This window comes from Sturnira hondurensis, unplaced genomic scaffold (genome assembly GCF_014824575.4).
Source record: "Sturnira hondurensis isolate 20B ecotype Veracruz unplaced genomic scaffold, ASM1482457v3 Scaffold0018877, whole genome shotgun sequence".
In the NCBI taxonomy this organism is placed as follows: domain Eukaryota; kingdom Metazoa; phylum Chordata; class Mammalia; order Chiroptera; family Phyllostomidae; genus Sturnira; species Sturnira hondurensis.
This window is the reverse complement of record NW_028091508.1, coordinates 392,184-405,985: the sequence shown is the minus strand read 5'-3', so window position 1 is coordinate 405,985 and position 13,802 is coordinate 392,184. Positions and strand designations below refer to the sequence as shown.

General features: G+C 50.1%; 1 protein-coding gene across 2 annotated transcripts in view; it reads left to right on the top strand.

Moving 5' to 3' along the window:
• PRKCB (protein kinase C beta) overlaps positions 1-13,802 on the top strand; it is a 347,363-nt gene that overhangs the window by 189,827 nt on the left and 143,734 nt on the right. For both annotated transcript variants that reach the window (XM_037070671.1, XM_037070670.1), the window contains exons 4-5: positions 2,924-3,035; positions 5,167-5,295. In XM_037070671.1, coding sequence (XP_036926566.1) covers positions 2,924-3,035; positions 5,167-5,295 — 241 coding nt within the window. The remainder of the gene's footprint in view (positions 1-2,923; positions 3,036-5,166; positions 5,296-13,802) is intronic.

Below are 13,802 nucleotides of genomic sequence, written 5' to 3'. Positions count from 1 at the left end.
ACATATTTAAACTTCAGTCACCTTCAAAGTACTCCCATTTGATACAATACACCTTTAGAGATTTTTTCCCACTCCTCAAAACAGTTTTTGAATGCATTGATTTTGACGCCTGTTAGTGCTTCTGCTGTTTTTTGTTTCACCTCTTCCACATTGGCAAAACGTTTCCCTTCAAGGACTTTTTTCATCTGGGGAAAAATAAATTATAGCTTGGGGCAAGAGCAGGTGAATAGGGAGGGTGGGGCCAGGAGGTCATGCCGTTTTTTGGGTCAAAGACTGCTGAACACTCAGCGCAGCGTGGGCACATATGCTTGTAAGTCACCCATCATGAAATGGACAAATGCACCGAAAGAGTCTTAAAAAAAATTCACTGAAGCTGAGTGCAGCCTCTCACACCACCACCAATGGGTCCACTGATACAGATGGGTTCCTAGAGCACTCACCTAGTGGGGGAAGCCTGTACTACAAGGGGCCCACCTTCCAGAAGATAATACTGTTTTTTGGGGGTCCTCCCTCATCCATGGATTCCCAAGGTCATTCCAGGGTGGGTCAATAGCTTCAGCTTCAGAGATGGGGAAGGGGGTGTATTTTGGTTAAAGACGGAGCTGACACTATTGTACCAGTTATGAAAAATATTGAAATAGTATTAACCCAGCTGGTAAATAGCCATTGGACCTGCTGAGCCTCATACCTCCCATTGATTCTCTTTGCCACCCCACCTCGTCACAACCTGGCAATTCAAGAGGTCACTGGCAGCACAGTGGGGCCTCGTGGTCCATTCTGAGTGGTCAGCGGGCAGTGCCTGAACCAAAGCGGTTGTCGGCATCAACCTCTCCACCCTCACTGCAGATAACAGATCCTTATCTGGATAGGCTTAAGCACAGAGGAGAAGAATTTTTAGAGGACAAGGGAGTCAGGTGGAATTGGAGGGCAGGGCGCTGGGTCCCTGAGGGACTGGAACAGGGAGCTCCATCCCTGAGGTCATGTGACCTTTGTCTTTGTTCTTCCCTGTTCCTTGGAACCCACTGTGACAAATAGCCACCTCAGCTCGGGACTGCGTGTCTCTGGCCACCTGCAGCCCAGTCACTAAACATGTGAGACATTTGAACCAAGTATCACCTCTCTGCTAGTCCCCTATGTCCAGGGGGAGTGGACATCTCAAAGTGCCAGCACGCCCGTCTCCAAGATGGCACTGGTCAAGGATAGGCACAGAAAGGCACCCTGGAGGATTCCCCTTGAGGATCTCGGCGTCACGAGGATCCCAGTGTGGCTTTATTCCAAGCTCTCTAGGTGGCAAGAGGTGAGGGGCAGAGCTGATCAGGGGACAAGCTGCTTCATGTGGATAGTGGGAGGGGTTGGGGAGGTGGGTGGATGAAGTTGGTACTTACAGGTGTGAGACCTCCAGAAAACTGAGGCAGGGGGTGAGGCTGGAGGAGCCTCCAGCAGCGTCTATGTAAACCATTGAAAAAAGAGCTTTCCCCTGCTACTTGCCTGATTGGCCTCCTTCTCTCCTGGCTGGCTGTAATTTGTCTCGTACAGGTCTCTCCCAGTCATTTTCTTAAATGCACATGCATTTGCAGGGGCTGTTGGTGTTTAGTGGTGTGATTGCAGCACCCCCTCCACATACCCCCCCATCACAACTCACTGACCTCTTCTTCCTGCTGGTCACTGTGGGCAGTGCTGTGCTTGCCGAGGCTGGAAGCCCTGGGCTAGTCCCTGCACCTCCAGTCTCTTGGTTTCTTCATCTGTAAAGTGGGGGCAGAAAATGGAATGTACTTCATGGGGATGTTAAAGGATTAAATAAGTTAATGACCAGTGAAATAGCTCCTCAAAGCCTGCTTGCTCCCCATTGCCAGCCCTGAAATAGCTCTTGGCATGAGTCAATGTTCAATAAATGTTAACATTCGCTCATTAAATATTTATTGAGCTCCTCCTATGTGCCAAATACAGTGATATAATGCTGGGATATAATGCTGAGCAAGATTCCCTCATGATGCCTGCAGTGTTTTTCAGTTAGGGAATGTGTAAGATGCTGTAACAAATAGCCCTTAAATACAGTGACTTAAACAAGACAGAAGGTAGGCTTTCCTCTGAAATGTCTGTCCAAGGCTAGTTAGGATGGTTTTATCCTTTCCACACCCAGCTTCAACTTTCGGTCCAAAGCGGTCACTTCCAGTTCTCACCATCTTCCAGCCAGTATGAAGGAGAAAAGGGGGCAGGAGGTGTTTATACATTGTTTTAAAAAAATCGACCCTACCACACACACACCCCACTGGCCAGAATTCAGTTACTCGGGCACACCAGCTGCAAGGGAGGCCAGGAACTGTGGTCTCTAACTGGGCAGCTGTGCTCTCTACTAAAACTCAAGGATCTCTTACTAAAGGAAAGAGTGGATATTGGTGCAAATCTAGCAGTCACTGCCACAACCTACAGGCTATCTGTTGGACTTGGAACTCTGTTCCCTGGAGGTGAGGTACTAGCAAATGTCCTCTTGCCCAGACTTAGGTTTTAGATCACTCCAGAAGCTTCCTCCGAGTATAAAGGGGGCAGGGGAGGGGGATGGGGAGAATAGAGCCAGTGGACTTGTTTAACTGCTGTGTCTGTCTGTCACTTTGTTTTGCTGTCTCTGGAGTCCTTGCTGCAGGCAGGGACCAGGAGGCTGGGTTCTCAGATGGAGGCCTTGCAGGCACAGTGAGCGTGCTGGGGCTGGAGCAGGGACACCTCCTTCTTACTCATTCGCCCACTGAGCTATGATTTACCAGCCACCGTGTCTGGACACAGGCTCCAGTGACAGTCCTAACAGGTGTGATGAGCACTGGGGGCCAGGTTCAGTTCCGGCTGCGCTCTTCAGTGACACTCAGTGCAGGGTGAATGCTGGCACACCACAGTGACACTGGCCTCTTCTGTCTGCTTCTCTTGGCTTTAGGACCCCCGGAGCAAACACAAGTTTAAAATCCACACTTACTCCAGCCCCACATTCTGTGACCACTGTGGGTCGCTGCTGTATGGACTCATCCACCAGGGAATGAAATGTGACAGTAAGTACATTTGCTCTTTGGCAGCCGGGCCGCTTCCTGCTGGCTTGGGATCTGGGTCTGAAGAATATTCTGTCAAGTCCTGGGTAGGCTGTTAGGCTGGTGGTGAGTGACGATCCTCTCACCCCAAAATGTAGGGGCTTAAAACAGTAGCTATTTATTTAGCTCATGATTCTTGGGTCTGGGCTGGTGTACTCATGCACGTGTGCTGGGCTAGCAAGTTGGCTGAGGGCTGTCTTGGCCTGGATAGCGTCACCCGTCTGTCCAGAAGGCTGGCTGTCATTTAGGAGATGGGGATGGTGGGGCCACATGTCTTACCTTCTGAGTAGGCTAGCCTGGGCGTGCTCATATGGAGTTTGCAAGGTCCCAGTGGCTTAAAGGGAGCAAGTCCCATCGACTGAAGCAGGTCATAGGGCAAGGTTCACAATCACTGTAGGAGGGGACAGTCCTCAAGTGTGGACTCCAGGAGAGGTGGACAAATCAGGGCCATTGCAGCTGTTTGCATCATGATGTGCAGGCTCCGTGCCGTCTGCATGGAGAAGACCTGCCTCCCAGCGACGCCCATGGGTTCACACGAGAAGAGGGAAGAGGATGATGCTCTGGCCAGGCTGAGGTGGGCGAAGGCGGGTGACAGCAGGGCTGTTCTTTGTTGGGCGAAGGACTGAGTGGCTGGCACTGGGGAGAGAGCAGGCTTTGAATCCCTGTCCCCAATCCTATGGGGACAGGGATTCAGTAGGCTGAAGGTTCCAGAAGGCCCTGTTGGCCCCCAGTGGGCTGAGCTGTCACAGGGGCCCTGAGATGCCGACCACAGGAGACGTTCAGAGGGGCAGAGTGACAGGGAAGAGTGGGGGCATGGGTGGGCAGGAAGAGGGTGAGAGATGGAAACACACACTCCACACGCACAGACAGGGGCAGGCGACGGACAACACACATGTGCTGAGGTGTGGGGAGAGATGGAAACATACACTCCACACGCACAGACGGGGGCAGGCGACGGACAACACTCAGTGTCCTGAGGTGTGGGGAGAGATGGGTTGAAAGCTATAGAGGACTCAGCAAGAGAGAGATTCACTGAAGCGAGAGGAGGGGCTGGCAGACCAGTGTGAGTGCATCACCCCAATTATTGGGAGTGATGCACTCACCCAGGGTCGTGCAGGGTCACAGAGATGGGAGAGACTGCAGACAGAGGCAGGATTCCCGAATCTTATAACGCATGTGACGGAATGGGTCAGACTCAGTTTAAAGACATATTTTATTCCTCTTGCCTACATCTAAATCTGTTCCTGGAACTAGGTATATGAAAAGTATGGGGGCTTCTCTCAGATCCTCTTCAGGCCCATTCTCCTCTATCTCCCCCCCACCCTTTGGCTGTGGGTTCACAGTTGCACCCCTTGTGGGGAATTGCCCAGGGGTCTCTCCCAAGATGGTGCCCCTCCCAGGGGCTGGCCCATGGCCAAAGCTGGCTGATGCTGTCATTCGAAGGCCCCAGCTCTCAACTGGGGACAATTCTGAAGGGCCGTCTGAGCCCAGTACCCCCTCACTGTCAGCCTTGGGGCACTGTCAGCTCCTCTCAAGAGGCACCGCCATAAACCTGCTCACAGCTTGCCTTCTCATACTCTTTCCGGGAGCTCAGCCATTAGCCATAAATACATAGAAATCGAGAGATGTCATGTGTGGATCAGGGTTCCCACTCCCCTGCACACGCGGGAAGCCTTGCCTGTGCAGGGCACACGCCTCCCACCACTGATCCTGAGTGGGCGACGGGGCTTTCCCGTCAGCCAAGTCCCACCACACTCACATCTCTTCCCTCACGTGTGTCACCTGCACCCTGGCATTGCAGATGGTGATTCTTGCTTTAGAGCCCGTCGGGGTATGCGGGGTATGCGGGGTATCCTTAACCTTCAGCAGGACAGACAAGTTCCACCTCTTGTGTCCATGAGGGCCTGGAGGGGGAGGATAGTTGGAGAAGCCTTTCAGATGTGACCTGGGTGGGCAGGCTTGTTTTGGCCAAGCTTGGGGGGCTCAGCTGCCTGGAAGGGAAGGAGGGGACAGGAGGGGCCCAACCTGCCTGGGTGGGGACAGAGGCCCACAGGACCAGCCCTGCCAACCCAGTCTTGCCCTGTCTGCCCTGCAGCCTGCATGATGAATGTGCACAAGCGCTGCGTGATGAATGTCCCCAGCTTGTGCGGCACGGACCACACGGAACGCCGAGGACGCATCTACATCCAGGCGCACATCGAGAGGGACGTCCTCATCGTGGTTGGTAGGTGCCCCCAGGTCAGGCGAGGGCAGGCTGGTAGTGGGATGGGGCTGCATGGCACTGCCTCCCGCTCCTGCATTGTAGCCCTTCCCTGCTGCAGGCACCCCAGAGCTCTCTGGGCACCTCCGGGTGGCTGTGCTCAGGGACTCCCCCCTCCCCTCTCTTCCCCTCCCTCCCCCACTTTCTTTCAGTATCTTTGGAGCCTGTAGTTCTAGTTCATTTATTAAGATAGCAGGAAGTCATGCTCTGGGTACTTTCCCAAACATTTCCAGTGGGAAGGATAGAATCTTGATGAGAAACACCTAATTTGGGAGAGTGTTGCACCTCGGGGAGGAGGAGGGTGCAGTGTGCACCCCTGGGAACCTCCCATGTATTTAAAATATTTCTTTCTTGCACCTGACGGTGCCTACGTTAGTCCCTGGTGTACTGTTCTCTGTACTTTTGGTACTTGTGAAATATTTTGTAGTAAGAAGGAGGGATGCTACAGCCTGCTGGAGAGGTGCAGTGAGGCTGGGCGGTGGACGGCAGCGTGGTGTCTGGGCCACTCCAGAAGTTCCTGGCTCTGACCTAGAAGCCCAGGCAAAGTGCAGGCCTGGCTGCAGTGCACTGGTAACTGTGCTGCTGTAAAGCTGAGGTCAGACAGTACACTGAACTGGCCGAGAATGGGATATTATAGCTAAGAAACACAATTAAGGTTTTATGACTTGGTAACTTAGAAAGCTGGTCATGGAAGGGATTGATTTCACAAAAAGTGGTCTGTTTCTAGGCCCCAAAGTGGTTCAGTAGCTCTGATGTGCTGAGCCCTGTGCTGGGAGGGGCCTTACCCACAACATCGAAAGTTGAAAAATATCTCCGTAATATAGAAATCCATTTTAAATTGAAATTCGTGACACTCATTGAGCATTCATTGAATTGCTTTTTCCTCTAAAAGGAAGGCACATGGCTGACTTCTTCTCACAGGGACACTTGGGGGTTCTGGGAGAGAATCCTGCAGTCACTTGTTCAAAAGTAGATGGTTTTCCTCATGGACTAAGGAAACATCCTGGTGCTAAAGGGGCAAAAATGAGACCCTGCTGCCCTCTACTGTCAAATTCTAGGAACTACACAGGCTCAAATATGTTCCTGGAACCTTCCTGCAGGCCATCATTTGTTGAGGCAGTGTCTGCGTGGATGGAACTCACTGAATGAACAGTGCTCCAAACCCCACTTATCATGACGTCCTCAAGGTTCATCCATTGTCCCCACTACAAAAAAGAAATGATAATTATGGGATGTGATGGATGGCAGCAATTATATTATAATGTATAAATGTATCAAATCCATACATTGTATACCTTAAATGTACATAGTGTTACAAGTCAATTATATCTCAATTTTAAAAAGCTTACATGTTGTCTCTTTCATTACCCACAGCAACCTTGTGAAAGATCTACTGTGTTCATTTTATGAAGCTTTTGAGGCTCAAAGAACTTACACTTCCAGGAGCTTACTCCAGTAATAATAATAATAATAATAATAATACTACAGTGGCCAACCTTTGAGTTCCTAAAATGTCCATCACTGTACAAAGCACTTACAAGTAATTTCTTTACATGTTTTTCAGTAACTCTGCTGAGCTAAGGAGTCGTATTATTCTACAGATCAGGAAGCAGGCTCAGAGAGTCATGCATTTGGTCATGTGGGTCCATTTGACCCTTGAGTATGATATACTAGGTTCCTATTTAGTTCAGATCCCTGCACACACGCACACCATCCCTTATTTATTCCCCTTGTGGTTTAGCTAAGTTACCTCTTATGGATACTCCTTGGGGAGTCTTAGTTCCGTCTGGTGCAATACTGTGTTCCTTCAAATTCAAGGTCAAAGTCTTCCCCCTTCACCACACATGTGCTCTGGCTGATGGATGGTTCTCAGGCAATCCTAGTAGATGCCTACGAGTATTCGTTTCCTGCTGCTGCCCTACGGGAAAACACAAACTGGATGGTTTAAAAGAACAGGTATCTATTCTCAAAGTGTTTTGGAGGCTAGAAGTCTGAAATCAAAGTGTCGGTAAGGCTGGTTCCTTTTGGAGGGCTCTGAGGAAGAGTCTGGTCCTTGCCCCTCTCTTAGTTTCTGTTGGTCACTGTCAGTCTTTGCTGTTCTCCACTCTCTGCCTGCATTGTCATTGCGATAGTCTTTCTTGCATGTGTCTGTGCCCAAATTCCCTCTTATAAGAACACCAGTTGTTGGATTAGGGACCCACCCTTACCTAGATGACCCTATCTTAACTTGATTATCTGCCAAGACCCAATTTCCAAATAAGGCCATGTTTACAGGTACTGGGGTTAGGACTTGAATATATTTTTTGAGGGGATACAATTCAAACCACAGCAAGGGGAAAGGGGAGGAAACTTGGAGCTCCTTTGAAGTTCTGATAGCACTGATTGATAGCTTCGAGCATTGCAAGCACACTTTGTAGTTTTCTAAGTGCTTTGATGTTGGAACATCCAATAGAGATGGTGTGTTGCCCTCATGTGGAAGGGGAAACTAAGGCTCAGCAAGGCTGAACAGCTTGTCTGGTGTCACATGCAGCACCTGGGCCTCCTGACTGCAGGTGGCTGTGCCCTGCTATTGCTCCTTCACCATGCTGGGCGCAGTCTGCACTTGGCACAGGCTTGTTGGTTGATCGATGGGGGAAGAACCTCATGATTTGACGGTTGTTCTCTATAAATAGAGCCAAGATGGACATTTTTGTCCAAATGATTTACTGGGGCTGATCCTGGGGGAAGAAGAGTGAAGACAGATCAGGGGGAGGCGAAGTGAGAGTGTGATCTCCCCTGAAGACTGGCCTTAGCTCGGTGCCATGGACATTTGACCCAGCATCCAGCACAGAGCCCGCCCCCCTTTAAGGCCAGAGGGCCATTCTGTGAGGGTGAGTCAGTGCTGTGCATAGAATTCTGTCCTCCCCGAGTCAGATGTTGAAGCCCCACCCCCAGTGGAGTGGCATTTGGAGATGGGCCTTTGGGAGGTGATTAGGGCTGGATGAGGCCTCCCATGGTGGGATTTAGTGAGTAGCTTTGTAAGAAAAGGACGAGGAGACGTCTCTTTCTCTCTGACGTATGAGGGCGCAGCAAGAGCCAGGAAGTAGGTTCTCATCAGCAACCAAGTTAGCCCACACCTTGATCTTGTTTTATTTTTACTTTTTGTTTGTTGATTTTAGACAGAGAGAAGGGTGGAGCGAGATGGACTCTGCTGTTCTGCTTGTCTGTGCATTCGCTGGCTGATTCTCATCTGTGTCCTGTCCAGGGGCTGAACCTGCAACCTTGGTGTGTGGGGATGACACTCTAACCAATTGGGCTATCCTGCCAGGCCTTTCACCTTGATCTTAGCCTTTCAGCCTCCAGAACTGTGAGAAACAAAAGCCCACTGTTTAAGCCTCCCAGTCCATGGTATTTTGTCACAGGAGCCCTAGGTGACTAAAGCAGTCAGTCTGTGCTGTAGGCTGCTGGGACTAGAGGTGGGAGGGTAGTGTTACGTCCCAGGCCAGGTGGCTTCTGTGTGGCTGAGGGTGATTATCTGGACCTGGGAGCATCCATGAGCCATTAACAGCCAGCACCCAGAGAAGCCAGGGGATACATTTGTCAGCTGGTGTAGAGGGAGCTGGGCAGGGTGTAGGACGCCTGGCTAGCCCTGTGATCTCCCAAGCATCCTTCTGGTTCCATGGTTGGGACTTCAGTTCCTTCCTCCTTGATCTCAGCCAGACAGATCAGAGGGCTAAAGACTGGGCGGGACCCTTCCCAGCAGTGCCAGGCCAGAAGTGGCTGTGGTGTTTGTTGGGTCACCTTCCTTCATCAGATCGTGGAGGCACATTCAGTGTTGAGACTTCCCACTCGGCAGCCCAGGACACTCGGCAGCCCAGGACACTCGGCAGCCCAGGACACTCGGCAGCCCAGGACACTCTGCCGTTTGCTCCGAATTTCACGTGTACTTTGGAAATCCCATCCCATCTAGAGGCCACACCAGGCTGCAGGTGCTTCTGAAAGATCTGACGATTTCCTCAGATGCCCTCTGGCTACTGAAATCCAGGCTTTATATCTGCTGTCAGGGGTCTTGCAGGTCGAGATCAGAGAGGAACTCTGATCAGCTCTCCTTTTAAAAACTCATGACTGGTTCTCACTGCCCCTAGGACAGCTGATCAGCCAAGGTGTTCTCATGGTCTAGAGCAGGGTGTCAACCTCATTATCACCGGAGGCCACTCAACCTCGCAGTTGCCTTCAGAGGGCCGAATGTGATTTTAGGACTGTGTGGACGTAACTGCTCCTTAACAGTTAAGCGAGAACTCAGTGCCGCTGCCAGGGAGAAACGAGGTGCTGGGAGGACAAAACGAGGCGGAGGCCGGGTTCAGCCTGCGGGCCTAGTGTCTGCCACCTGTGCCCTAGTCTCTGTCTCTTCCCTTTTCTTCTAGTCCTTTGTCCTCTGTCACCCACCATTAGGACGCGGCCTGCCCTGCCCCTCACTGTGGATGATCGTCTCTGCCCTCTCGTTTCCTCCCAGCAGTCAACTCTGTTTCTTAGGTCTCAACTCATCGTCAGCACCAGGGGAGCTTCCCCCAGCCTCCCCTTACTGTAGGCACTCGTAGTGTCCGGACTCCAGCTGTGTCAGCGTCAGCTGTGGTTGTGTGCGGGTTGGTAAGTGTCCGCATCCCCCACTAGGCTTTCAGTGCCAGGAGAGCAGGCCTGCGTCTGCTTTGCTCACCACGCTTTCCCAGCACCTCGTAGGATGGGCATCATTAAATATGGGTGATAAGTGTGTGAGAAGGAGATACCACTTGAGATACTGACAGGTACTGGGACTCCACAATCGATCCCCAGATCACTGACTTCTGAAGTGAGGGGCTGAAGTTCAGCAGATAATATGTTTCACATCATTGTTCTTATAGGAAGGAGACCATGCAGAAAATCTTAAGGACAGGTCCAAGGTCAACATCAAATGATAGTAGGACTAGGACGCAGCCTTTGGAGCCATGACTACCCCTGCTCCTTAGATGACATGGAAAAGACACAGAGCCGTGGGACCTCTAGAGCCATAAGAAGCCCAGGAATTGCAGGAGCAGGCCATGCAGTGTCAGAGCACAGCTCAAAGCTGCAAAGTCAATGAGCCCATGGCCCCACACATGTAACCCCCTCGAAATCCAGTATCTCCTATTAACATAGCAGCTGGCATGCAGTCGTTCCCATTCCCACCCACATTACAGCCAGCCACGGCACCTTAACCACACCCATACTCAGACCCATCATTCTTACAGAAGCTGGGGCTGTTCTTTAAAAAAGTTGAAGGAGCAGTTTTTTTGAGGTTTCTCTTTGGGACTTCCATCCTGGTTTCTTAACCATCGTATTGCACTATACAAAACCTTCTTAGACGGAAGCAGCTCCCAGAAAGATGTAACTACTCCTACATTGCTACAAGATTTAGCAATACTGTGGCATTTAAATCCATTTCAAGGTCTGACATTCACTCAACAGAAGAAGAAAGCACCGAAGAGACATAATTTTTGACAAGATACTGGGGAAAGTTGAGGACCACATCTGCCAATACTTTAGATTCCAAAAGAGGTTTTAAAAGCACTTAGGAGAAAGGAAACAGGTGCTAAAGGCTCACAGAAGACCCTCTTGCTATTTAAGGAACTGTTTCAAGGTAGAGAAGGTCTTGCCATCATGGGAACTCTAACTAGGGGAAAAGAGTACAAGAAAACCATTGAGGGCCCATTCCCTTGACACCTACATGGGTACCTTCCTTCTAAAACCAATATGGCCAGCCAAGACCAGAATAGGGGAGGGCACCTGAGGGGCCATTGGGAGGTGGGGTGGTTTGGAGTGATTAGGTGTTTACAGCATGAGAAGAGTGGTGTGTCATGGGTAAGGTGAGCTCAGTAAGCGTGAGTAGTCATCCATCCATTTGTTCATTCAGACCTGGTGACAGTGAGATCTGCTTCTTGCCCTTGGGGAGCTCACAGCCTAGGGGCAGACAGGCGTAGACAACTACATTGCAGTGTGGCAGGTATTGTGATGGTGCCATGGGAACTCTCGGAGGGACACCTGAAGCTTTCAGAAGGAAGCCATGGCTGCACTGAGTCTGTAGGAGGTATGGGAGTTACCTGCATGGGGCAAACTGTGTCAGGATAAATAAGAAAAATTATTTTTAGCTATGTTTATTGAGTACTTATTGCATGTCAGGTACTTTACATAGATCAACACATAAGTCATCTTAACAGTCCTCTGTCACAGGTATTAATGTTACCCCATTGTACGTGTGAGGAGATGGAGGCACAGGGCCAGTTCGGGTCTCAGGTGGAGCCCAGGCAGTCTGTCTCCACAGCCCACAGCCTCACCATGAGGCTGTGCTCCAGGCAGAGGGACCGCGTGACCCAGCGCATGGAACCCAGAAATGGCAGGGGATGGGGGAGACTGTCAGCCTTGAGTGTGGCTTCCTTTTCTCTGGATATAAGCTCCTCCTGAATCTGCTCTCTCACCCTCCTAGCCACCTGCTCATTCGTTCAGCAATAGTAACGGAGTCTCCAGTGCTTGCTGAGGGCAGCTGAGACTCTCGGACACATCAGGAGAGGAGGCGAGTGTCTGCCTAGACACACGCCACAACCCGGGGCCTTGCTGATTCCCTGGGGTCCTTGGGATTTTTCACGTCTTTCTTCCTTTTTCAGCCGTGCAGAATCTCCTTCTTTCAGGTTAAAATTCACTGCCCTTTGAGTTTTTTTATGATCCTCTCCTTCAATGTGTTTTCTTGTTAAATGCCGCTGAGTTTTGGGAATTTGGAACTCGAAGCTAGAATGACCTGAAGCCTGTTTTGGCTATTTTCCCTTCCACACACTTGCCCTGAGCTGACTCTCTGCTTTAAAGGGAAAGGAAGAGGGGAGGAGAATGGAAATGTAAGGAAGAAAACTTCAGATGTTTTACTATCTCAGAATATTACTCAGCCATGCATCAATGGCAGGGATAGAAAACACTCATAATTTAAGCCGCTGGGGGCCACCAGGGGGCAGTCTCTGCCTTCAACGCCATTCCTCCCCAAAGGTTCTCTTTCAGGAGTTGCTCAGACCTTGTGCAATGGAGCAAAACCACGTCACCATCATTTTCCACAATGGAAGGCATTGTAGAGGACAGTCCCAGCTCTTCACTGAGGTCCAGGGAAAGGAAATAAGTTCTCAAGGCCACACGTCATAGAGTGAGGACTGGACCCATTTCTTCTGGATTCTCCCCCTCCCTTAGACATCCCTAGTTAGTAGGCCCCCAGCTTTGTCCAACAAGGTTGGACAGTGTCCAACTTATACTTTTCTTTTATTACTGTGTACACCCATCTCCCCACCTCTAGAATTTGCCGCTACCTTTACTGTACTTGCTTAATCAGTATCTGTGCATCTCAGTCTCCATCCGTCCATCACCTTATTTTTAATACATTCCAAAGTAAGTTAAAGACATTAAGACCCCCCTCAATACTTCAGCATCAACTAGAACTCAAAACTTATTTACAGCTTTGGTTTTGCTTTTGAGATGAAACATAGACACAGTAAAGTGTATACATCTTAAGGTTTCAGTGGCTAAGTGTTGTCAGGGGTGGGCTGCTGGGCAGCCCCAATCCCGGTCAAGTTGATCTTTTTTGCTGCAACAGCTGCCCCTGGGGCTCTGCGGAAAGCTGGGAACACCATCCTGAGAGCAACTTGCCCTGTGTGTGCAGACATGCATGCACCCCTGCACCCTCATGAGCTTTGGGAATCGAGGGACCATGGTATCCAAGGGTCTTCAGACTACATCATACTTAAGAGTAGTTAGATTTTTTTAAAAGAAATTTCAGTGTAGTAAAATCGGTTTTTGAAAACACTTTTTGTCATGTACTCATTGGAGAGAAAATTCCCGTAAACAAACTCAGTGAGACACCCATGTGGTTTTGCTTTTCTCTTCAGTGTGTTTATAATGAAGAAGCTGAGTTAAATCATATCTTCATCTAGGGCATGCTAACCATCTCTCTCAGTGCACTGTAGATACTTGTCTGCACACCCCCCGGGGCCTGGGCCGGGACCCGCTGCCCATCCTTCCTTGGCATGTGAAGAGGTAGGTCAGTGTCATGGACACTGAAGGAGACGGAGTTGATTTGGGAAGATGGAGGGAGCTGAAGTCTTTCAGCTCAATGTTCCTTCTCTTCTTCCCTGAATGTTGAAGTCTCATAAGAATAATCACTGCCCAAGGGCCCCAAATGTTGGCATGTGCTGAGAATACATGCTGTTCCTTAAAAGTCCTGCTGAGTTGCACCATTGGGGCATTGCCAGGAACTGCAGACCTATGGCTTGTCACCAGCCTTAGGGGAAGTGGCCCAGCAACACTGATTATAATATGTATGCATGTGTGCACTTAGACTCTCACATTATGCTTTGGGAAATTTATCTTATTGAAATGAAACACAAGCAAACAAAGAAATAAAGGTCTAGAGCAAGCATGTTTATTGATGTTTGGTTTGTGGTGGCAAA